Here is a 27,064-nt window from a genome sequence, read left to right as displayed (position 1 = left end):
AGGTTTATTTCATAGTAATTCAGTCCTGTCTGGATCAAAAGTTTGAGATCACGTTGAAAGTGTGGGATTCAAAATCCCTCGAAAGGGAACGTCTCAGAGTTACATATGTAACCAAGTTTCCTGAGAAGGGAACGATGCATTGCGTCATGGCATTGACACTAAAAGAACTGCGTGATGCAGCATTGAGTTCCCTCGAAAGGGAACGTCTCAGAGTTACATATGTAACCCGGTTCCCTGAGAAGGGAACGATGCATTGCGTCATGGCATTGAACACTAAAGGAACTGCGTGATGCAGCATTGAGTTCCCTCGAAAGAGAACGTCTCAGAGTTACATATGTAACCCGGTTCCCTGAGAAGGGAACGATGCATTGCGTCATGGCATTGAACACTAAAAGAACTGCGTGATGCAGCATTGAGTTCCCTCGAAAGGGAACGTCTCAGAGTTACATATGTAACCCGGTTCCCTGAGAAGGGAACGATGCATTGCGTCATGGCATTGAACACTAAAAGAACTGCGTGATGCAGCATTGAGTTCCCTCGAAAGGGAACGTCTCAGAGTTACATATGTAACCAAGTTTCCTGAGAAGGGAACGATGCATTGCGTCATGGCATTGAACACTAAAGGAACTGCGTGATGCAGCATTGAGTTCCCTCGAAAGAGAACGTCTCAGAGTTACATATGTAACCCGGTTCCCTGAGAAGGGAACGATGCATTGCGTCATGGCATTGAACACTAAAAGAACTGCGTGATGCAGCATTGAGTTCCCTCGAAAGGGAACGTCTCAGAGTTACATATGTAACCAAGTTTCCTGAGAAGGGAACGATGCATTGCGTCATGGCATTGACACTAAAAGAACTGCGTGATGCAGCGTTGAGTTCCCTCGAAAGAGAACGTCTCAGAGTTACATATGTAACCAAGTGTCCTGAGAAGGGAACGATGCATTGCGTCATGGCATTGACACTAAAGGAACTGCGTGATGCAGCGTTGAGTTCCCTCGAAAGGGAACGTCTCAGAGTTACATATGTAACCAAGTTTCCTGAGAAGGGAACGATGCATTGCGTCATGGCATTGAACACTAAAGGAACTGCGTGATGCAGCATTGAGTTCCCTCGAAAGAGAACGTCTCAGAGTTACATATGTAACCCGGTTCCCTGAGAAGGGAACGATGCATTGCGTCATGGCATTGAACACTAAAAGAACTGCGTGATGCAGCATTGAGTTCCCTCGAAAGGGAACGTCTCAGAGTTACATATGTAACCAAGTTTCCTCAGAAGGGAACGATGCATTGCGTCACGGCATTGACACTAAAAGAACTGCGTGATGCAGCGTTGAGTTCCCTTGAAAGAGATCGTCTCAGAGTTACATATGTAACCAAGTTTCCTGAGAAGGGAACGATGCATTGCGTCACGGCATTGACACTAAAGGAACTGCGTGATGCAGCGTTGAGTTCCCTTGAAAGAGATCGTCTCAGAGTTACATATGTAACCAAGTTTCCTCAGAAGGGAACGATGCATTGCGTCACGGCATTGACACTAAAAGAACTGCGTGATGCAGCGTTGAGTTCCCTTGAAAGAGATCGTCTCAGAGTTACATATGTAACCAAGTTTCCTGAGAAGGGAACGATGCATTGCGTCATGGCATTGAACACTAAAGGAACGCCAAAATGCAGCGTTGATGTCCCTCGAAAGGGAACGTCTCAGGGTTATATATGTAACCCGGTTCCCTCAGAAGGGAACGAGACACTGTATCATGGTGTTGTCCCTTTAGGTACGTCATAATGCAGCACTGAGATCCCTCAAAAGGGAACACGGGACATTTATGACGTAAAATGAATAAGAAGGTGAGCACCTTGAATGCAGAAACTTAAATATTTCTTATTCATTAATTTGTTTTTTGGATCGTTCTCAAATCATGCTGGATCACATGATAATCTGGTTTTACAAACCAAACATCAGATAATATTCACCTTTTGACACAAATCACTAATGAAATGAATAATGATTGAAAAATTAAAGTAGAAAAATGGAAGCAATTGCATATTTGGACCCCATTTTATGAAAGTGAAATATAAAATAATTTAAGAACATTAAAAATTAATAGGAATAAAAAATAAATACAAGTTTAATATTGAAATGTATGGAAATAAATAATAATAAAAAAGGACATCAATTGATATTTTTTATATTCAACTTTTCACATAGATGTTTATGTGAAAATACATTTGGTAATAAAAATTGGTGGTCTCAGACTTTTGGACCCAAGTCAGGTGTCATCTAAGAACACAAGATGAATAAAACATGAAAGGAAAACTTAAGTTTAACTTAGAAATGTATGTAAATAAATACTAAAGAAAAAAACATATGCAAGTGTGTAAACATCTGTTTTATTGTCAGGTACCAGTGGTCAGGATCGGCGAGTTTCATGTATGTGGACGTGTTTCCTCCGACAGCTACTGTGTATACCGTCACAGGCCTCAACCCTTCCACTGCGTACAACTTTTCGGTCAACGCTCTCAATACAATGGGAGAGAGCAGCTATGCAGACAACAACAAAATACTGACGGTCACCACTGCTGGTAAATTCAGCTCAGCCTGTCTGATAAAGCTTTCCCGACACATAAACCAAATTATTCATCATTTGGGTTCCGACCACGGTGGGTTTTCTTGTAGGTTTAGATACAGGCTTTACTTTCCACTGATTTGATGAGCCATTCATCAATCTGACCGATCACATCTAATTTGTAAGGCAAAGATCACGGCTGAGTCTCATGCAAATAAGCCGAATGACTGAACGTCTACACCAATCAGTGCACCAGTGTGTTTTCTGAATGCATATTTCAGTCTGTATTTTGCCCGGTTGCGCGAGGGAGAGGGAGAAAAATCGAGCGATAGAGGGAGAGAGACAGAAAACAAAACCGTGTGATGTATGATAAATGATGATAAGCTACATTCCCTCGGCAAACATAATGAATTCTGCAATTGTAATGTCATAGCATTTGATTTGCAAAACAAATTAGTCATGAGCACAGGCAGCTGACGGAAGTACAGAAAACACAACATGGCTCTGCCACAGAGTTCACTCATAGTAGAACTGACAAACCTTAGTTATTTAATAATTATGAGCTATTTAAAGGGAAATTCTGATATATTTTACTCGCTTTACTCACAATATAACAAACCCATCTCTTCCATGGAGCACAAAAGGAGATATTTTAAGAATAGGGGGGGGGGAACATACCAAAAATCTTTTTTGTTTTTGCTAAAATGTCTTACTTTTTTGTAATTGCCGTGTTTGATGTCACTTAAAGGGATAGTTCACCCAAAAATGAAAATGCTGTCATCATTTATTCACCCTCATGTTGTTCCAAACTTGTATGATTTCCTTTCTTCTGCTGAACACAAAAGAAGATATTTCAAAGAAGGTTGGTAATTAAACAGTTGCTGGTCCCCATTGACTTTTTTTTCTACTATGGAAGTCAATGGGGTCCATCAGTCGTTTGGTTACCGACTTTCTTCAAAATATCTTCTTTTGTGTTCAGCAGAAGAAAGAAAGTCATACAGGTTTGGAACAACATGAGGGTGAGTAAATGAGGACAGCATTTTCATTTTTGGGTGAACTATCCCTTTAAAGGAGAACTCCGGTCAATTTTAACATTGAGCTCATTTTTTTGTACATTTGGAGTGCTGTCAGTACAGAGAACAACGACAAAAATCGATGTTGCCTACACCGAGTTATCCTCGTTTTAAAATTTGCACCCTGCTGACTTCAATGGGGCAAGTTTTAAACCTGCTTTTAGGCTCTTAACATCCTTGATGTGTCATTACAAGTGCACAGGTCATGTGAGTGATTCCTTCGGAGTGAACGCGGGTGAATCTGACTGCAGTAGATGTGAAAGATATTAATAAAAATGATGTTATTTCAGCCAGCGCACATACCTGTATTTACATCCTGTTTTCGGTCGAAGTCCACAGTAGTCGATTGTCGAGTTCACTCGCATAGGTTTAGTACCTATGATCACGCGCGTGAACTCGACAATCGACTACTGTGGACTTCGACCGAAAACAGGATGTAAATACAGGTATGTGCGCTGGCTGAATAAACACCGATTTTTGTCGTTGTTCTCTGTACTGACAAGCACTCCAAATGTACAAAAAAATGAGCTCAATGTTAAAATTGACCGGAGTTCTCCTTTAAGTCTCTTCTGCTCACCAAGGTTGCCTTTATTTGATCAAAAACACAGAAAACAGTAATATTGTGAAATATTAATACAATTTAAAATAACTGTTTTCTATTTTAATATATTTGAAAATGTAATTTATTCATTTATGTGAATTTTCAGCATTATTACTCCAGTCTTCAGTGTCACATGATCCTTCAGAAATCAATCTAATATGCTGATTAGCTGCTCAAGAACCATTTCTTCTTATTATCATCAGTGTATGTGTTTTTATGGTGCTTTTTTCCAGGATACATTGGTGAACAGAAAGTTCAAAATCATTTTGAAATAGAAATGTTTTGTAACAATGTCTTTACCTTCACTTTTGATTAATTCAAAGCATTCTTGCTGAAGAAAAGTATGAATTCCTTATTTATCCCAAACTTCTGAACATTAGTAAAGTGTTTCTTTACATTTTTACATTATTACATTAAAATGTTTGTATTTTTTTTGAAGAGTGAAAGCATCATTGTAATAGCATGGAATGCATTTTTTTTAAACTACCCCTTTATGGATGAATAACAACTAGTAGGTCAGTTTGTACAGTTCTCACTAAAACTCCAATAAAACAAATACTCAATTCCGTCTGATCAATGGCGTATGCCTTTGCTTGAGAAGCATTCGGCAATAACTAGACTACGAAAAAGCATGAGTGAGTTTCGTAGGTATGTGTACTGCAATTGATTTTACAATCAATCACCTTATTTCAGCTCTGTTTAAGCCATATGTAATGTAATGCAAATGAAAACAAAGGTGTGAAAGTACTGTACAGTCCATTCAAGTACCTTGTTTCATTTGTGTCAAATTAAATAAGCCATTTACTCTGACACAAGTCTTTACATATCACAGTGGGGCTTTTCAGGCTAGACTGAGTCTATAATCTTTGATTTTACACATTGGAATTCATTATTTTCCACTTTGTACTTGCCGTCAACTCTAATGGACTCTAATGCCGACTACACATAGTACTAGTGTTGAAGGTTCTACATAATACAGCGTGTTTTTAAGTGCATCGCAAACAAGAACAAATGCATGAATCAATATTCGCATTTGATTTTCTGAGCTTAGACTCATGGTCAGAGCAGAAGAAAGTGACTGCGCTCTGTAACCTCTGCATTAAGTGATTTACGTTGTCTCTGTTTCTCTCAGATGCTGAGGAAGCTGACGGTGGGGTCTCACCAGAAGACCAGGATTCAGCTTTTGCAGGTGCTGCATTTCCTCCTCCGGCTCACTGCAGCTGCTATTTATCAAATGTAGAAAAGGCCTGACACCCCAGAATTCAGATCAATTTCTCAGCTCGTACTTCAGTTTCCATGGCCTTTACCGGCCTGTTTCATGTGCTTTCATAAAGCCTTGGGGCTGAATGTTTTCTCTTCTGCGGTTTGGTGCAGTTTTGCTCAGGCTGAACGCTTTGGTGCAATTTAATGGGACACAGTGGCAGTTATTGACCCTTGATTCGGGGTACGGAATAAACTGACATTAGCTTGCGGCAAATTCGAGGTCCGCCGGATACTGCTTTGCATTTTGATTGGGTTTGTGTAGAAAAGATTCATTAGGGTTTTCAATTTCCTTGGATAGTTCCTATGTCATCAGATTGATTTGGGAATGATACACTGTGTGAGGGATTTTTTTTTTCAGGGAGAGATTTATCAATGTCTCTCGTCTATGTGAATAAACCAGTTCATGCGGCATTGGAGGTCTTTTCACGCGGCAAGGCATGACTCGAGCGTGTCAAATCTGTACGCTCTCTTCTGCAAAACAGTGACATATTGCAAATCCAACAAGACAGTGACAGAGAATAGTTGTGCAAATTCAGCCCATGACATCTTTCCACTTCATGAACATATATATGGCACAGCTGCCATTAATATATGTATCTCGTGCCCAAAAAGACTTTGAATGCTTAAGTTATGCCATTGCACTGCTTGACAATATATCTACCAAAGTAGTAACAAATGATGCTCTAAGTCCAGCTAACACATTTCTGAGATGTTTTTGCAAACACCTTTAAGCAAATGATGTCAGGGTGATTTTTAGTGGATCTATTAAGTCTGTTCCTTTTTAGGACTTTTCCACCAAAAGTACTATTTAATTGGCATAAAAAAAAAATTATCATTAACTAAAACCATTAAAAAAATGGGTTACTTGAAATAAAACAAAGATCAAATTAATTCAAATTAAAATATAAAAATAAAATCTAATTGAGTACATTAACAAAAACTATAATATTGCATCAGTGATACTAAATTAACACTGGTTACAATTAATTACAATTGATTTGTAAGAAAATTGGCATTAGTTCCACTATTCAACGCTGGCTGGACAAAGTAAATGAGCCATTATAAAAAAAGTATTAAAAAAGATTAGTAATAATAGTAATTATTATAATTTTTTATAGTTAATTATTAATTAAAAATAAAATGTTTAACAATAATATTAAGTATCATTATTATTATTATCATTTTCAATAATTATTTATTGTGTTGTTTAAAAAAAATATTTAATTATATTATATAAAAATTATATGCTGCACTTTCTCACATTCCTAGTTTTTAATTGGTCAGAAGTTAGCAAAAATAAATAAAAATTGTGTGCTTGAAAACCACCAGAAAATGTCCAAATACTTTAAACATTTTTATCTTCATTTTAAACAGTTAATTATTGTTTTTACACTTTTAAAACCATACTTCTTTTGTAAAATGTTTAGCTTGAAAAGTCACTTGTCTTTAATGTCCAGATACTTTTTGGGGCCACTGACTGTGTATCCCTTAAAAAAACTAAAAACAAAACACTCTTTTATGTTTATTTTTTTATATAACACTTGTTCCTCAACAGGTCGTGGTCTTCCTGTCTATGCCGTGGTGATCCTGGTTGTGGGCGGCCTCCTGTTATTCCTAAATCCATTGAGCTGCTTTCTATTCGTCAGATATAAAAACAGAGGGCGGAGTCTGAAAGGTATCCGACAGCGAAGCTCCTCAGCGTGTCACCGCTTCAACTCTGCGCTGTTAGACAGCGTGTCCCAGACTGGTCGACTCTCAGCGACAGCACGCAGCGCAAAAGGGATGAACTGTCTGAATCCTAATATGACTTCTCACTTTTAAATCCATCTCTCTCTCTTTCTCTTATCTCGCTCGCTGGCTCCTCAGCCATCTGCATCATCCCGCCATCTCTCCTTTCCACGGCAGCTGTCACTTCCTCCCTTCGTCTCTCCCCTTATCTCGCCCCTTTCCCTTTCGTCCTCTGTCATTCTCTCTCTCACTCACCCCATCTGTCTTTTTTTTCGCCTCGCCCCTTCCTTCAAACTGTCAGGTGTCTCGTCTCTCCCCTCTCATCTCTCGCTCACGACTTTTTTTTTTTTCTATTCCTCTCTATTCATGAACCTGTCGTCCTCTCTTCTCGCTTTCAATTTGGACGGCCCTTTTTATCAGTGTATTAAAGCTACTGTCACAACACAATTTGTAGGGAGGAAGCAATAATTGAATGGTGTATGATGAATGTTCCGTACACAAACAATCTCGTGTTCTGTCTTTCTGGTGTTCTGTCTTTTCTGGTGTCCTTTCATTTCTGTCATGCTCTCCTTCTTATGACTTTTGCCCTCTAACTGCCCACTCTCCTTTGGTTTTTGCCTCCAGAGGACACCAGGAGCATTTCGCAGGAGACGAAAAGCGAGGAGCAGAGGTCAGTCATGTTAGTTCTGTTGCAAGTATGCCCACTCAGCCCTGACCCTGAGGTGTCTTCACCCTGAAAAAATAAAAGACGAACTACTTTCTGATGAACATGTGACCGCAAAACTTGTTACTTGGTTGCTATGTTGTTATTTACTGCCAAAGTGTAATGCTTGGGATTGGGAGAGTGAACAAACCCCTACACCTTAATGTGAGCAATAGTAATGGTGATGTGTGGCTTAGAAAGCCGCACTAACAAGCAAGACCAGCATGCTGTGATGGCTCGAAGGCATTCAGAACAACTTCTGCCTGTCTGGGTGAGCCTTCCAGCTTCCAGTGGCTATAGAAGCCCTCAAGACGGTGTATAGAAATGCTGCTTAGCTTGCATCTCCATAAATAGACTCAGAGTTTTTATTTCACCATCCTACATTTGACAGAGTCATGAGCTTAAAAAAAAAAAGGCAGAATAGACTAAAGTTTAGGAGTTTTAGTTGGATATATAAAAAAAAAGAGAAACCTAAGCCTTAGGTGTGTAACTTAACTTAAGTGCATGTAACTTCAAAGGTGCACAATGTGACTTTGTGTTTGTTCAAAATTAACTAAATTTAAATAATGAGATCAATCCTTCTTCCAAAATGTGTTTTTGTCTTGCCCTGATTCACTATGGTAACTTGTAGGCCTATTGTAAGTGTGTTTTAGACTTGTCGGGATGGTTTTCAAAGGAAATTGCGCCACTCGCCCGTGCGTTTAGTCATATCTGTAAATAGAGAAAAGCTGCTCCGGCTACTTTGAGGCGTGTGGAAGCGGCAGAGGTTAGTTGTCACAACAAGCAAAAACGATTCTCCCATCTCAGGGGAATCACCCATTTTAAACAAACGCCGAACAGAGAAGAGTTTGCTGGCAAAAAGAGCTTGTAATAAAACAAGAACCAACATTGGCTTGGCTTTTCAGAGGTGGCGAGAACTGAGGGATGTGAAATGTTATCAAAGGGAGTTGGTGTTTTTATTACTCAACATGTGAGTGAAGTATTTTATTGAAGAGATAAATTGCCATATGTGTCTCTCTAACAGAGTTATTGTGAAGGATCAGTTCATTGTGGTTGTTGTAGAACTGTGCTGGAGTTTAGAAGTACTGTCTATTAATGGGTAAAGTTACAGTGACATCTTCAGCTAGTCATCTTGAGATCCTCTCCATCTAAACCAGGGGTGGGCAAACTTTTTGGCTCAAGGGACACACGGGGTTTTAAAATTTGACAGAGGGCCGGCCCAGTAGCAGATTATGAAACACGATCTCATGAAAGTGCATATCTATACCACGAATTTGATTTATTGTGCCATTTATACAGCAAAAATGTGGGTTTTTTTGCGTGCATATACGCACTGTAAACCCCTTGGTTAGGATTAGGGGTGCGGAGTGCGTGCCTATTGCGAAAACTGCGTATCATAAGCACTACAAATACAATTCGTGGTATTCGCACTTTCATAAGATCGGGCTGAGCAAACTCATTTGTGGCAACATCTGCACGAAATTGACTGCGGGAATGTGAGAGACAACATTCTGACAATACATTTTTTATACTAGATATCCCCCATTTGGCATGTTATGTTTTGAGGTTAATTTTGAATTAGTCAGATGTTAGATAGGCTAATTATAGCCAATACTTTTAAAATATTGTTTATCCTTATTATTATTTAATGGGCCTAACAGTAAATTAGAAACAAAACACCTGCAAGTGTAACTTACACTTAGAAGAGTAAAAATGACAGAAGGTTACGTTAATTCAACTTTATTAAAACTGCATATGGCAATCAATTTGCACTTCCAAAAGTCATACATTTGTAAAAAAAAAAAAAAAAAAACGAAATAAAGGAATATACAAATTTATTTTAAGTATAATAAAATAAAACATAAAAAGCAAAGGCAGATCATAACATTTAATGAACAAATCCGGGTTCTGTACATGGCAGACATGGGAGCGTAGCCGAAAACCGGGCGATAAAGGTCGGTAAACGGAAACAGTCAGGAAGGATACATCCACAAATCCAGAGGAGCAAAGAAACTAAATAGCAGACAAATCAAAGGAAAAACTAAACAGGTGTGCAAGCGGTTACCAAACATTTTTTTCTCTGTGAGTTTCCAAAAAAAGGAAAAAACATTAACGTGCAACAAGTCTATGCGCTTAAGGCGCTGTCTGTTTGGTTTCCATGGTGACGCGTCATTGCTTGTTACGTGACACACACACCACAGCCACAACAGCGCTAAATGAACGATGATCTGCTTTTATGTCATTTTTCCTTTTTTACATTTGTTAGCTATGGCATGAAATATCTGATATTCCGATTGTCAAATATATGCAACGCAATATGTATATATGTATAACGCAAAGTATTGCAAGAAAAAGGCAAAAAGAACGCGATCTTAAGACAATTTTTTAAATACTCGACGGGCCGGATTAAACAGCCTAACTGTATGTGGCCCGCGGGCCGTAGTTTGCCCACCCCTGATCTAAACGGATTATTTCTCTTAAGCCTATAGTGAATGTTTTATGAGCTGTAGGATAACCATACTCATCCGCAAAGTCACGCAGAGCCGAAGCACAACCAAAACAATGTTCTTCTACAAAATACATGCAGTTTTGTTTTTAACTGTTAGAGGGCCAGAAGTTACATAGTGTACCTTTAAATGTAACAGAAATTACATTTGTAAAGCAGCAAATATCCCAGAATATTCAATGAGAAATATACATCAATGAGAATTGATCGTGAAAAGTGGACATTTACGATGATTATAATTGCAATACGGGTAAGAAAGCGCTTCAAAATTATATATAACATATTAGTTTGTAACATTAAATAATTTATATTATTTTTAATGTATTAACAGATTTTAATATATTAATATGGAATAGGCCTATATGTGTGTGTGTGTGTGTGTGTGTATATAAATTTAAATTAATGCCAAAATTATACACACATATGATGATTCTGTGTATGTATACAACATGCATTAAGTGAATAAATTGTAATTGAACATTTAAACCTTCTAATAATTTCCCATTAATTTCCAATTTTCCAGACTTCTATATTGATTGACTGCTTCTTGGAAAATCCTCCCTGGTTGCAGAAGTTCCTCTTTCTTGTCTGGTTTTCTAACTTGCAGTTGTGATTTGTGAATGTGAAGTTTCTCTGTTTCTGCAGGTCCATGTCGAGCAGCTCAACACGCTATGCGAGCAGAGAGCTTATCAACGCCTCGGCACAGCGAACGCTCCTCATCGACAGCAGCTCTGAGCCTGACAGCAGCGTCTATGAGAGCTACGGACGGGTATATCAATGGACACTCACGCAGCCAATGGAAAGGGCTGTTCTAGCAAAACGTTCAGATAAAAATACTTAACGTTCAGATAAAAATACATTAAAAAAAGAACGTTTGCTGCCTTGTGATGAAAAAGATCCCACCTGAATTCACAAACAATATTGCTACTGAAGATATCCTTTCTTTTTCCTACATCTCAATAGCAGCAGAGTTCTCATTATTACTACAGTCCCGCGCTGTATACTCACCCTGAAGGCCCTGAGGATTATGGTGAGACTGCATTTAATGTGGTTATGCACACTTTATAGGGATTTAAAGCTTAACTTTTTATATTTTTTAGGTTCAAATAATCTCCCTTTCTCAAATAACTTCCTGCCTATTTAGCAAAAATCCCCAGAATAAACTACATATTTTACTTCTGATGTCACTGCCACAAATGTTAGGGTGTTGTAGGTGGTTGCCAGGGCATTGCAATGACTGCTAATGTTCTAATGTTTATCGCTTATCGCTATGCAGTTGCTAAGATGTTCTGAGTGGTTGCAGCCCATCACTATGCAGTTGCTAGGGTGTTCTGAGTTTTTGTAACTCATCACTATATTGTTGCTAGGGTGTTCTGAGTGTGTGTAGCTCATCACTGTGCAGTTGCTAGGGTGTTCTGACTGTTTGTTGGTCATCACTATGCAGTTGCTAGGGTGTTCAGAATGTCTGTAGACTATCGCTATGCAGTTGCTGGGGTGTTCTGAGTGTCTGTTGCTCATCGCTATGCAGTTGCTAGTGTGTTCTGACTGTTTGTTGCTCATCACTATGCAATTGCTAGGGTGTATCGAGTGTCTGTAGCCTAACGCTATGTAGTTGCTCGGGTGTTCTGAGTGTTTGTTGCTCATCGCTATCCAGTTGCTATGGGGTTTTAACTGTTTGTTGCTCATCAGTATGCAGTTCTTAAGGTGTTCTGACTGTTTGTAGCTCATCACTATGCAGTTGCTAGGGTGTTCTGAGTGTGTGTTGCCCATCACTATGCAGTTGTTAGGGTGTTCTGAGTGTTTATTGCCCATCACTGTGCAGTTGCTAGGCTGTTCTGAGTGTTTGTAATGCATCGCTATGCAGTTGCTAGGGTGTTCTGAGTGTTTGTTGCCCATCACTATGCAGTTGCTAGGCTGTTCTGAGTGTTTGTAATGCATCGCTATGCAGTTGTTAGGGTGTTCTGAGTGTTTGTTGCTCATCGCTATCCAGTTACTAGGGTGTTCTGAGTGGTTATAGCCCATCGCTATGCAGTTGCTAGGGTGTTCTGACTGTTTGTTGGTCATCACTATGCAGTTGCTAGGGTGTTCAGAATGTCTGTAGACTATCGCTATGCAGTTGCTGGGGTGTTCTGAGTGTCTGTAGCCCATCAATATGCAGTTGCTAGGATGTTCTGAGTGGTGTAGCCCATCACTATCCAGTTGCTATGGTGTTCTGAGTGTTTGTAACTCATCGCTATGCAGTTGCTAAGGTGTTCCGAGTGTCTGTATCTCATTGCTATGCAGTTGCTAGGGTGTTCTGAGTGGTCATAGCCCATCGCTATGCAGCTGCTAGGGTATTCAGAGTGTTTGTGTGACCCTAGATGTAAGTTTGTGGGATTTGTTCATCGGTTTTATCACCTGCCAGGCAAAATCACTTAGAATTTAACTAATTTAATGTTAGGGATTTGAACATACCTTATGCCGGGAACACACTTAACGACTAGCTGAAACATTCTAAGATTGAACTGATCACACTTACAGACTGTTTCCATTGACTGCAGCAGATTTTAAACACCGACTGTGAACACCGACTTAACGCGACTCAGCACGTTTGGGCATGATCAGTCGTAAGTATCGAATTACATTCATGATCGGCCGTACAGTCATTAAGTGTGTCCCCGGCTTAAGTATGCGTAATAGTAATAGTGATCCTTGCCTACAAAGAAATATATTATTTATCTCATAATGTGTGAGGGGAGTCTTTTTAGATCACTTCATCATCCAAGAGACATGCTCTGCTTTTAAAAGCTCTTTTGTTTTTATGCAAAGTGAGTGTTCAATATTTGAGCAAACGTTCAAACGTTTTTGCAACTTGAAGGTTCACGGCTGAAGTATTGATGTGCTGAGTTTCCTTTCCTCCAGATGGCAGATTCGGCACCAGCCCTCTCGCTCATGACTATGAGGAGGTGAGAGGCTGGGGGACGTCCCAGGACCTGCAGAGCTACTCACTGCTGCCCCCTGCTGGCCACTTGGATCCACGAGCACCAGTCTCCACATACCATGAGGTGGGTGTGTGAACCAACAACCAGTGTGTGCCAAATGTGTGATCTCTAATTCACAACTGTACATTTCATATCTAAATTCCCAGTTTTAATTCAAAGGATTCATGGTATATAAACAAACTCTGGATTATGGTATTGCAGAATAGTTTTTATATAATAGATTCTGTCAGTTTGCTGTTTCTCTTTTGTTTATAGCTGTCGTTTATTGCACTTTTCTCCACAGGGAAGGGTATACGGTAAAGCTGATGTGGACGTAACAGCCGGAGTTTATGATTCTATGGTGTACAGACGCAGGAGAGACACGGACTTGCCTTTTGAGCTCAGAGGGGAGCTTGTTTAATAAGAGAGGGGCTGATGAATGCGCCAGTCTAGACCGGCTTGGGTTTACGCGATAAAACATTTTTCCTTTTACTTTTCCTATTATTTGTCTAAAATATATTTGCCGTGTTGTTACATTCTAAGCCTAAATGTTTAATGTGTTCAGTAAATATAGATTTTTTATTTTATTTGGTCTAAATCAGAATTTATTTATTTTTTTTAGCTGCTACTGCCGTACAGTATGTCCCCTTTTTAAAACATCAAATAGGGCTTTGAAACACTCCGCTTGTCTGTCATCGTTCGGACAAGCAGATAGCCCCGCCCCCAAACTAACACCATTGGTTCCTTGGAAATCATCCAACGATTGACTTACTCACACACTACTGTTCAAACTTTGGTTGTCTTGGTTCTCTTATGCTCACAAAGACTACATATATTTGATCAAAAATACAGTAAAAACAGTAATATTGTGAAATATTACAATTTAAAGTATTTTTTTCTATCTGAATATATTTTTTAATGTAATTTATTCCTGTGATCAAAGCTGAATTTTCAGCATCATTACTCCAGTCTTCAGTGTCACATGATCCTTCATAAATCATTCTAATAAGATGATTTCATGCGTAAGAAATATTTATTATTATTATCAATGTTAAAAACAGTTGTGCAGCTTAATATTTTTGGTGGAAACTGTGATTTTATTTTATTTTTATGAATAGAAAGTTCCAAAGAACAGCATTTATTTTAAATATAAATATTTTGTAACATTATAAATTGTGAATTCAAATGAATAAATATGGTCTGCTAAATGCATAAATGTAAATGTAATTAATTTCTTTGAAAACAACCTAATTTCTGTTTTTAAAAAACATATGTCTCTGCTTATAGGCCTGGGTGTAGAGAAGAAGTATTTTAACATAACCTTTAAAAATGAGTCCATTCGTATACATTAATATCAATTACAATAGCAAAAACAATGTGCAATTACAAGCTACTCTAGTAATTGCATATTAGGTCATTAATTTGTATTACTAAGAGCTTGATTACGTGTTAGTTACTAAGTGTGACCCTTGTCTGTACTTTAATATGTATCTTTCTGAGGCCTAGTTTAGCATTTACTTAGTGTTCTCATCTACATTCATAAAAAAAAAAAAACTGATAAGAACACACATGTTATGTAATGCAGCTTTTTAAGCGATGAGGTACTATCAAACATGCTATTATTTATACTGAACTTAATCGTTTTTCCTGATGGCATACGCTCCTCTTGGGATTCTTGGAAAGCGTGGAGCTTTGTCCCAAGAGGAAGTCTTTGAATGTGAGAACAGGGATAAAAGTCTCGAGTCCTTGAGTCTGCGGAAGCCGACAACAATAACAACATCAACAACAGCCTTCTTTGACACACATTTGTGTTGTTATCATGTATATGTCATCACAAGGAGCTAAACAAGGAAACTAGGCAAAGGGTAAAAATTTTCAGAAGAAGTCATTGGCTTGGAAAAGGAAAAGGTTGTCTTAAAGAGAAAACATTTAAATCCTTACATTTATTTACCTTCCAATATTCTTTATATTTTTTGTGAAACACTAGATGTTTTGCAGAATGCTCAGGCTGCACTTTTTCATATAACATGAAAAAAAAAAAGTGCTGTCAAGCTCCAAATACTTAAAATACAGCATACTCTCTAAGGGGCTGTTTACACGACACCGGTTTCAACAAAAAAATGAAAACTTTTTATGTGTTTTGGTCGTTCATTTACACGACAACAACGTTTTGGGGGCCTGAAAATGCAAACTTTTGAAAACAGGTTTAACAGTGCAAGTTTTTGAAACCGAAACCGCTGTAGTCACAAATTTGTGAAAACAGTGATGTCATGCGCATGCATATTACGTGTTCAGTCTATAGGCGTGTAGTTTTTCTTTAGAAGGTTACATCGCCAACTACTGGCCTGGCATGAATAATACAGCGTTTTCAGTTGTTTTCACAGATCGCGAAAAATGCAAAGGAAACATTTTCCATTTTTAGTACATAATTTTGTGTAAACGTACCCTAAAAAATTATAAATAAGTGTACTATCTATTAAATATTTGGATATCACTTAAATGATTATCTAAGTTGGACATACCAAAATAAATGACTAAATATCCAACAGTTCATTTAGCATATTTAAGTTTTTGTAACAAAAAGAAATTGGTATTTGACCAACATATTATATTTTTAAGTTATACTTTTTTAAAATTTCAATCAAAATATATGAGAATGGAGAAATTGTACTGATCAGTTTCAAGAACTACAATTATTACTCATTTCATATCAATATTTGTAACAACAAATTAGGAAATTGAGACTCAAAGAGAGGGAAAAAATCATATTTTCCCATGGTGCTTTGATACAGACTGAGAGTAAATACTGAAATTAAGTGTTACTTTGTGTGTTTTTGCACATAATTAATATAGATGGAGATCCATTAGTGTTTAATGGTCTGTTATGTTGGAATTTATAGGGGTTTCTGTTATGTTGCCGTTTTGGGGGGTTACCATTGTGTACCAAGTATCACATGGCCTACTTTTGTGGTGCTTTTTTTGTTCCTTTCTGGATCTCGACAGTCCATTGTCTCTATCTACCTTTGTTTTATGGAGAGAAAAAAGCAGCTTTTAGATTAAACATCTCCTTTGTGTTCCACTGAAGAAAGAAAATCATACCGGTGTGGTTATTTCTGGGTGAACTGTCCCTTTAAAATCCATCTTGTTTCTTCTGTCTGCTTTGCTGGATGCTTTCAACTAAGCTGGCTTATCAAGAGTGGATGCTAAATTACAGGTTGGGAAGGATGCCAGTGCGTAACAGCTTGTTTAATTGTAAATCAAAGGTAGTCTATAACCCATTGTCTTCTGCGGCTCTAATTTCAAACATTTTATTGCTGTCGTTTGGCACGAGAACTAACACTGCAATCTTCTCTCCCTTTTTCTCCGATGCTCCTTAATGCTGAGATTTTCCTTCATGTCCATGGAGACCCGGCCGTGACCCTGCGCCCTGGCGCCGGCGTGACAGGGAACAGACTTGCAACGCTGCTAATGTGAAAACAACTGTTCAGACACCTGGCTTGAGGTGGGTCGATCTCATCTCCTCTCTTCTGTGTAGCCACAATCCACTTGCCCTGTTGACCAGTTCACCAGCCATGTCAAACGCCTCAAGCAGCCACGATGTCTGGAGATGGCAAGTTATTGTTGCCATAGTTACTGTGCCTTTCCACCGCGTTTAATGTTGTCCACCTTGCAGGTGCTTTATGATGGAGGAAACGCCTGCGTTTTTAGTATTCCATGATATTTAGAGCATCTGGGCATAGTTGTTTTTCCTAAAGATTAGTTCTTAGATTGGGATGAACCCATCTGTGATCATCTTTAGCTTCCAAGCGGATGTGATTTCACATGAAAAAAAGTTTATTTTTTTCTTCTCATTCTCCTTTATAATGTATAAAACTCAGATCAATAAACCAGTCTTACAACAGCAAAGGTATGCAAATGAAGGATGAGGTGTTGATTGTCAAGTAGTACAGCAGGATATTAAATGAAAATGTTATTTCGCTGTATATTGTACTGTTTTCCTCTTAGTATTCAATACACTGTTTCTCCATGTGTACAAATACAGTGTAAGTCTGTATGTCCAAAGGTTCATAAATCCAGGTGTAAATTAGTCCCAGGTGCAGGAGAAGCATCTTGATTATGCTTGATTAATAAGATAAAAGACATATCTAGTATAACCAACTTTATTTTCATATTAAACATTGCAACAGACAATTAGGTCTCAGTTTAGCACTTTCAAATGTGACCTTTTAATATTAAATGAATGAATAATACATTTATATGTATATAAATACACATGGATGTATTATATGCACATTGCACATGTATATTAGGCTACATGAACGTATGGCAATTTATATTTATTTAAAAGAGAATAGGATGTTATTTTTCGACGTGCTCAGGAATAGGGAGTAATGAACACTGCAGGTCTTGTCTTTGTGTCTCATTTCGAAAACTGCCCCATCCAGAGGTCAAGGTAAAGGTCCATTCCAGCTAAGAATTTTTTTTTTTTCAAAAAATGCTTTTGTTGAAGTTCACATTGAGTTATGAAAATATTATTTCTGAATTTTCCATTCAAAATGTCCAGTTTTTTTATGTCATGCGAACGTTCAGGGAACATTCAGTTTTATCATTTTGCAAATATTACATTACTTTTGAACGTTCACTGAACATTCCAACTTAAAAACTGTCCAACTTAAACTGGAGTATCGTTCAAAAAATGTCGATACCGATACCGATACCTTGATTTCGATACCGGTTCCTGAACGATACTTTTTTCGATACCAATTTTATGAAATCCATTTTAACAAGATAACATAACACATTACCTCAGAAAAACGTTGGTTTTATTTTTTCAGTTTGACTCATGCTCCTTAGCCAGTGCACAAAGGAACAACATTTTTTTCATAAAGAGCTCATGCTCACCAAAGCTGAATTTGTTTGATCAAAAATACAGTAAAACTTGTAACATTGTGAAATAGTATTACAATTTAAAATCTTATTTGAATATATTTCAAAATGTAATTTATTCCTGTGATGTCAAAGCTGAATTTTCAAAATCATTACTTCAGTGTCACATGATCCTTCAGAAATATGAAAACAATGTGCTGCTTAATATTTTGGAAACTATAATAAATTTTTTCATGATTCTTTGATGAATAAAAATTTCAAAAGAACAGCATTTATTTGAAACGGAAATCTTTAACATTACACATGTTTTAAGGTCATTTTTCATCACTTTAATGCATCCTTACTGAAAAACCAACTAACCAACACATTTTTGAACGGCAGTGTACATTCAGTAGGATATTATTGCAATATAAACACTGTCAGAGTGATCAACAAGGCATCTCTTCATTTACCAGACGGAGACGGAGCAACTTTCTGCTCTTATGTTTATTCCATGCACTGTCAAGGGCTTGCCTTCATCATATCTGTCGTGGTACCGGTTTTTGCAGCAATTATTTTACGCAAATACTGCATCGCGCGCTGTTGGCATCGAGCCTGGAGAAATGTAGCCACACTTTTGATCGACTTAGGGTAGTGTGTGTGCTCACGTCTTATATGATTATGTGGGCGGAGAGTTTGTGTGTGTGCTCGCCTCTCATTGAGTATGTGCGCGAGTTTGTGTGTGTGTGCTCGCGTCTCATATGACTATGTGCGTGGACAGTTTGTGTGTGCGCGCGTCTTATATGAGTATGTGCATGGACAGTTTGTGTGCGCGCATGCGTCTCATATGAGTATGTGCGCGCCGTCTTGTGTGTGTAGAGGTTGCGTGTATGTGCGTGAGCTGCTTTAGGTGTGTCATTGTGCATTTCGTATTTGTTTGAGCACTGACATTGACGAGTTAACCCCTTAGGTATCGAAATCTTGTACGAACAATAGGGCTGCAACAAACGATTATTTTGATAATCGATTAATCTAACGATTATTTGAACGATTAATCGACTAATCATCGATTATTTAACCGACTAATCAGTAAGTTTGGGACGATTATGCAGCTTTTTCAATTAGTTAAAACACTGAGTTATACATATTCTAACTATAATATAAAAAAAAGAAAATCACTTCAGCTTTTGAAATGGTTGTTTTAATGAACTTTGAGCTGACTAAACAGGTCATTCTCTTTAAGGTTTCAGATTTCTGTCCAACTCAAATCACACACAAATGCTCTCTAAGCATTGTTTAAAAATTCTGTTCTCTTTCAATTGAAAAAAAATAAACAAAAAAATGTATCAGCTGCATTACAGACAAACTTAATCTGCAAACAATTATTATAAGAATAAAATAAAATAAAAATTGACATGACAATTGAGCTGAGCTGACAGAGACATTCTCATTCACCTTTTAATTTACAGTATGAAAAAGTAACTGACATGATATTCTTCATAACATCTCCTTTTGTAAGTCTTTACTTAACATGCCCCCCAAAGCATATGCCTGTAAGTGCAATACTCCCACTGTCTAGTGCAATAAACTCAGGTGATATTTATATCTATATTATTCATACTACTCAAAATACTGTAAATATGTTTATAATCTGTAACATGCGCTAGACTCCCACTGTCTAGTGTAATATTCTCTAATTCAGGTGATATTTATATTATTCATACTACTCAAAATACTGTAAATATGTTCATAATCTGTAAATGTTTATTCAGACTAAACCCAACTGTGACCCTACTTTTTTACTTTTATACTATTTTTATTTATTTTTTATATATTTTCATTCTTAGAATTTGTATTACTATGTTCTTGTTGTATTTGTATTTGTATATGTGCACTGGAAGCTTCAGTACCAAGAAAAATTCCTTGTGGGTGCAAGCACACTTGGCAATAAAGCTCTTTCTGATTCTGATTCTGATGAATATGGAACAAAATACAGGCAAGTGATAAGACTGTAATACCTAATAGTGTTACAATAATAAAAACAACCCTGACTCCTAAGCTCGATCAAGCTTTACTGCATGTATTGCATACGACAGCATTCTTGGTTTGAAGTTTTGTGCAACTTTCACACACCTTGCTAGTTCGGATTCGTTTGCACTCCGTCATAATTCGCGCTGTGTTTTCTTCTACCGCAATAGCATTTGTAACGGCTGCAATACACTCTAGCGCTACAGCGCCGTAGCGGTCAAATCGCGATATTGCAGGCCCTTACATTAGGTCACGTGAGATCAAACGACTACTCGACAACAAGATATTTTGTCGACAATGTCGACTAATCATTTCAGCCCTACCGAACAACAAGTCATTTTTCGATACTCGATAGTATCGAGGCAATTCGGTCGGTAGCCTACCTGAAAAGTATCAAACTCGGTACCCAGCCCTACTTAAACGTTTCAATAAAATGTTCCATGAATGAGATAGGCCTAAAAATACATTTCTAGCCTAACTTAACGTCCTATTAACTCTTTCCCCACCATTGACGAAATTTTCTGTCATTAAAGTATGTAGGCTACTCGATCTACTCTGTTTTGATCATCGTTCTGAATCCGATCCAGCTTTTTTTTTTTTTTTTCATGAAACTTACCCACATTCAAGTGTGTGTTTTTTAAAGCAGAAGCTCTGTTATTTCTTTTGATATTGTATGTTCAGATATGTATACAACCAAATATTCTGGGGAGCCATGAAATTTGTATGAAAAAAAAAAAATTTGCTTATTTGAGATATGATGCTTTATAAGTAAACAATAACACGGTAACGGATAAGGAGGCTACCGCAGATGAGATGATAACATTTAGTGTTCTGTATGAAAAACAGCATACTTCCCTTTGTATGGGCACATTCCCCTTTTGAGCTGAGAGCCTAGAAAAGTCATGCAAATTCTACACACGCACACACAAAAACACCAAACAGAGCCTTCACTATTGTTTAACCATCTAACGATAGTGAAAGTGCCAAACCTATAGCTCTTTTATATTAGTGCAGCCACAGTTCATTATATCTTAAAAAGTGGGAAATGTAAAGTTTAATTCGTTTGTTTGTGCTATTGATCCTCAAATTGTGCTAAGCTGTGTGCTATAAAAAATTTTACACAATTAACGACAATTCTAAATATAAATACATATATTTTTATTTTATTTATTTTATTTTATTACAAGTGCCTTGTAATCTAACAACATGTCACTCACATGACATCAAAGCAATAGCAAACCACAACCATCCAATCACTTCCCGATGGACAAAATCAAGTCCCGGCCTACATTTTGACTTGTTCGAGAAGCCGTAGGGAAGAAAATACGATCGCAACTTCCGTCATGCTAACTTTAAGAAAATGTAAGTCCAGTTCATTTAATTATATTTCAATTAGCTCAATTAATTATGTATTATTTATTTAGACTACTTAATAATTCAGTCTTTTTATTTAAAAAAAAAACAAAACATCCTTTTGATACTAATTTGTGGTCATCATATAACAAAAATGAACAAGAATGGGCTATTGTCTTGAGAGACCCTAGGAAATTAGACTTTGATCAAAAGGCACAGATAATTAATGAATATTTCCTGCAATTAGTCTTGGTTTGTAAGTGCATGTTGTCATTTCCTCATTAGCTCAAATCAGGATTGGTGTCCCACAGTTAAGCAGTTTTTAGCTCTGTCGGCGTGATCAGCGACAGCCAACCAGCTTTCATGCACAAATCTGTCGCAGGGATTTGTGGGTAGAGCGCTGTAATAAACTACATCCAGTAGGTTTACTGTAGCTGCAGCTGTGCACTCATAGATTATGTCACCGCTGTTAAAGGCCCGCAGAACGCTTGACTCTGCACTTTTTCTTTTTTTTTTCTAACTTTGAAAAGTGACAAATTACTTTTATCTGCAGAGGACAGATTAATCTATTTTTTATATGTGTATATAAAAGATGACTTGCCATTAATCACAATCCCAAGTTATTCATCAGGGACAGGGAAGCAGGGGAATCCGGCTAATTTATGGTGTATCTTTGGCGCTTTTTGGGTGATGTAAACTGTTCAGTCTAGGCTACAATGTATGTTGCTTTATTCTTGTCTTAAAGATTTGTTTTGAGTCTCAAATGTTGGGTTTTAGTCGCATGTCCTCGCATCTAACTCTCTGGTTCTGGCTGCGGGTTGCTGGGAAACACTGTTTGGCGTCAGCTCATAAGCACTTCAGCGCAAACTAGCAGTATTTTATAATGGAATTTGCATGCTGAAGTTTTCTGTCAAAATTGCCTTTTCACACTGCAGATTTTAATATTACATGAATAATAAAGCAAGACGAACTAAGGTAATAAGAATTTTGATTGAATTTGGCTTGCAGTCTATCTCCCATTACTCCACGGCCCCAGTATGTTTTGGTTCCTAGTTTCTGCTCATTTACCTTCTGAAAATGACACAAAACGCAGTACATTAGCAATCAGAGCATTGTGGAGTTGGCCAAAACAGTGAGCAAACACAATTTATTCCGTAATCACAGATGATAAAGTTCTGCAAATATGGTTATTCTCAGATATTACCCAGGAGGCTTTGCTCTCAGTGCACAGGTTTTGCGGTGACATTTCCAAATGCAGCATTTCAGCCTTGTTTTCTTAGACAGCACTATGTTTATTACATAATACCAGACTCTGTGTATTTTGTAATATATATGATATAAAAAAAGCGAATTACCACCAAGTCAAAATCATATATCTTTGAAAAGTACTGTAATAGCACACCTCTCCTTAACAAGCTGCACAATTTAAGTTATAATTCTTTTTTATGGAAAAACAAATGTGAGAGCCTGTAATTAAAATAGTACCATAAAAGAAAGTGAGAGTGATTGAAACTGACGGTCTGTGCAAGACTAAACTCTCTGACAGATTTATATCCTATTTAACGTCAATCTTTTTTTTATATCTTTTTTAGGACACTTGACAACCAGAAAGACGTTTCTGCACAGGCGCTTACTGAACACCTCAGAAGATTTCAATCAGGTAATTACCTCTAAAACATGCAATAATAACCCAGACATGTGTTTCAGCCAAATTGGTGTAATCAAAGATTCATCTGGTGGTGTTTTCTTTTCCACTTCGCCCATCAAAAGCAGTTTGATTCCTGCATTGTACACATTTGTAATGTTTTTTTTTTTTTTTTTTTTGAATTATATTTATAAGAAAGTCTCATCGATGAGTTATTGATTATATTGATTCTCAGACGTAACTTCTGTCAGAGCTTTCAAGCAGCCGCAAAGGGAAAAAATGGAAAACAATGGAAATGTTCTCATTTATTTCCCCCAAAAGATAAAAATGTGAATCATGTACATCTCACACATTTTTTTTCTTTTCCAAAAAGCATCATAAAAGTGGTCCATATGACTTGTGAACTATACGTTTTCCGAAGTCATACGATAACTTTGTTTGAGGAACAGACTTAAATTGAAGACATTATTTATTTCAAACTTTCTTTTGAGGTTAGTCTTTTGAATAATCAATTGATCCAGTTCATAAAACTGGGCTGAAAGATTCTTTCACAAAAAAATGACATGAGGCTCTAGTGTTTCATTGCAGAATTATGAACTACTCCTTTAAAGAGAAAAGGGAAGTTTAAAATGAGTTCACAAAGTCAGGAGTTGAATCAGTCTAAATGTTAATGCACTTGAATAGATTTACTGGACCGACACACTCATATGCATACATGGTTTCTGTTGTTTTATAGCTAGTTATTTTTTATTATTTCATAATGATGGGTCTGTCCCATGCTGTGATGACCAGTGACAAATTATGGCTACATTGGTCCCTAATTGCCACTTTTTCAGTCAAATGCAAGGACATGCACTCAAAGCTAAGTGGTGCTCCATAAACGTCCTTGTTAAAACTCTGTTCTCTTCATTATGCTAGGTAGTGTTAGAGTGGGAAGAAATTAACTAGATCTGTCCCACTACAGTTAATAAAAAAGCTTTTGGGGAAATTACTTTTTTTTTTTTTTTTTGACAGTCTGAATTACTTTTAGTGTATTGACATGAGGAGACCATTGAGTCCTGGTAAAAACCTTTAAAAAGTTTTTTGAAATACCTACCCTAATTAGTAAAGTAGGCATGAAACTCAAGTTGCAATACGATTTCTTCCCTTTTATGACATATATCCAAGGGAAACGGCCTCTCGAACAAGGAAAAATGTAGGGCGGGACTTGATTCTGTCCATTTGGGAATTGATTGGATTGTTGTGGTTTGCTATTGCTGTGATGTCATATGAGTGACAGGTTGCCCTGCCCTCGCGTCAGTAAACACATCATCAGAGAAGAGAAGAGATGACGCTGAAAGAGAGAGGGAGAGTTATTTTGATTATGAAGATTATGAGGCACATTAATAAAAAAAAAAAAAAAAAATCATGTGCATGAAAAAAAAAAAAAAAGAATTGTTCATTTTGATTTCATGGTGACTTTAAACTTTTTATTATTTTTTTTATTTTTTATTCCTGCACTTTTCAGACTTACAATTTTTCTATGGTGAATGATAAAACGGCGGAGGAAAAATATCATTGGCTTGCATTAACACAGTAAAGGCCCGTTCATGCCAAGAACATTAAGTATAGGCAAGGCAAGGCAAGGCAAGTTTATTTATATAGCACATTTCTTAAGTATGAATATAACTATAACAATAATTAGCATCCACACCAATGAATGATAACGATAACATTGTTTATTATAAGTGTGCTGCAGTTGGCTTCTATCGCTTTAAATTTTCAAGCTCTTTAAAACAGGATGGATTCTGATTGGCTATCAGTGTTTTTATTGTTCATCAGCTGGAAATAAATTAAATTAAAACTCTATAGTTATTGTTAGTTATTGTCCTTGGTGTGAACATGCCTTAAAGGGATAGTTGACCCAAAAATAAAAATTCGGTCATAATTTATTCACCCTCAAATTGTTCCAAACCTGTATGAATTTCTTTCTGCTGCTGAACACAAAAGAAGATATTTTGAAGAATGTCGGTAACCAAACAGTTGATGGACCCCATTGACTTACACTGCATTTGTTTCCATACTATGGAAGTCAATGGGGTCCATCAACTGTTTGGTTTCAACTGTTTCATACATGTTTTGAACAACTTAGGGGTGAGTTAAAGGGATAGTTCACTTTGAAATTAATTTTTGATATGTTTTAGCTTACCTCAAGGGCATCCAAGATGTAGGTGTCTTTGTTTCCGCAGTAGTTTCAATTTTGATATTTTTAGGTCAAACCGTTCTTGTCTGTCAGTCATATAATGCAGGTCTATGGTCACTGGCTCAAAACACAAGCACAGAGTCCAAATTAAAACAATTCCCCATCGTCCAAATGAAACAATTCCCCATCATAAGTACACATTGATGGCCTAAGACACGAAACGAGCGGTTTGTGTGAGAAAACGAACAGTATCGTTGTTATCTCTTGAAAACAGCACATGATCTGACGGCGCGGGCGGGTATAGATATATAAATAGATGTCGCCTTGGCTACTGCAGTTCATTGGAACGAAACCGTAGCCAAGCGACATCTAGTGTATATATCTATACCCGCCCGCTGGCGGGTATAGATGTATACACTAGATGTCGCCTTCGCTACTGCAGTTCATTGGAACGAAACCGTAGCCAAGGCGACATCTATGTATATATCTATACCCGCCCGCGCCGTCAGATCATTTGGACGTGTGCTGTTTTCAAGAGATAACAACGATATAAATACTGTTCGTTTTCTCACACAAACCGCTCGTTTCGTGTCTTAGGCCATCAATGTGTACTTATGATGGGGAATTGTTTCATTTGGACGTGGGGAATTGTTTTAATTTGGACTCTGTGCTTGTGTTTTGAGCCAGTGACCATAGACCTGCATTATATGACTGACAGACAAGAACGGTTTGACCTAAAAATATCAAAATTGAAACTACTGCGGAAACAAAGACACCTACATCTTGGATGCCCTTGAGGTAAGCTAAAACATATCAAAAATTAATTTCAAAGTGAACTATCCCTTTAATGATGACAGAATTAAAATTGCTGGGTCAACTATCCCTTTAACCTGTTCCATGTCTAGGAAACAGATATTATAATGATCAGTAAGTAACCCCTTAGCAACCACCCAGAGAACCCTAGCAACAACATAACAACACCCTGGAAACCACCCGGAACATCCTAGCATCATAACCAGAATCCCAAAACTTAGTTAATAAGTCTTATTTATGCAGCATTCTGTGGAAGGAAAGGAATCCTGGGATTGCGGGGGTTCATGTTGAGAACGTGACATGGGGACGAGGCGTTCTGAATTCTGGAAATCATCTATTGTTTATTGTTGCACAACAGACAGTTTACAGTGTGATTTATATAATGTGTAGGTGTTTAAATATGGAGGACGTATAATAGCAGTAGTCTATACAAGGTGGGTTCAGTCAACCATGCTTAACCCTGTACTATTGAATCAGAGCAATGAAGATGTTGATCATTTGAGAGTTGTGCAATCTAATTTCTTTCTCAAGAAATGTTGGAGCGTGTAGGAGGAGGGTTTCCAGAGATCGCTTGATGTTCATTACGGCTCTTTTGAGGAGGCTAAAAACATCTAAACTGAACAAAAGTTTCAATAGTTTTATGATTGTACTCTAACCAAATTGCAGGCATAGGAGGCCTTGCTGTCATGACAACGTCTGGAACGTAGTGTTCTATTCGGTTAACACATTCAGCTGTGGTTACGTGGTTTCCTTCCCCTCAATTTCAGAGAACTCTGCGTTCTG

The 27,064-nt window shown here is 37.4% G+C and overlaps 1 protein-coding gene across 4 annotated transcripts in view; it reads left to right on the top strand.

The window, feature by feature from the left end:
- nphs1 (NPHS1 adhesion molecule, nephrin) overlaps positions 1-23,301 on the top strand; it is a 119,014-nt gene extending 95,713 nt beyond the window's left edge. For 3 of the 4 annotated variants that reach the window (XM_084419145.1, XM_084419146.1, XM_084419148.1), the window contains 9 exons: positions 2,395-2,576; positions 5,367-5,423; positions 7,053-7,172; positions 7,850-7,895; positions 11,080-11,203; positions 11,398-11,464; positions 13,336-13,478; positions 13,699-16,896; positions 23,234-23,301. In XM_084419145.1, coding sequence (XP_084275271.1) covers positions 2,395-2,576; positions 5,367-5,423; positions 7,053-7,172; positions 7,850-7,895; positions 11,080-11,203; positions 11,398-11,464; positions 13,336-13,478; positions 13,699-13,815 — 856 coding nt within the window. In that variant the 3' untranslated portion in view covers positions 13,816-16,896; positions 23,234-23,301. The remainder of the gene's footprint in view (positions 1-2,394; positions 2,577-5,366; positions 5,424-7,052; positions 7,173-7,849; positions 7,896-11,079; positions 11,204-11,397; positions 11,465-13,335; positions 13,479-13,698; positions 16,897-23,233) is intronic. The other variant, XM_084419147.1, reaches the window with a different exon arrangement.
- The last annotated feature ends 3,763 nt before the right edge of the window (positions 23,302-27,064 follow it).

Source organism: Rutilus rutilus (assembly GCF_951802725.1).
Source record: "Rutilus rutilus genome assembly, chromosome: 9".
NCBI classification, from domain to species: Eukaryota; Metazoa; Chordata; class Actinopteri; order Cypriniformes; family Leuciscidae; genus Rutilus; species Rutilus rutilus.
Note: the sequence above shows the minus strand (reverse complement) of the source record. Positions and strands in the feature narration are given on the sequence as shown.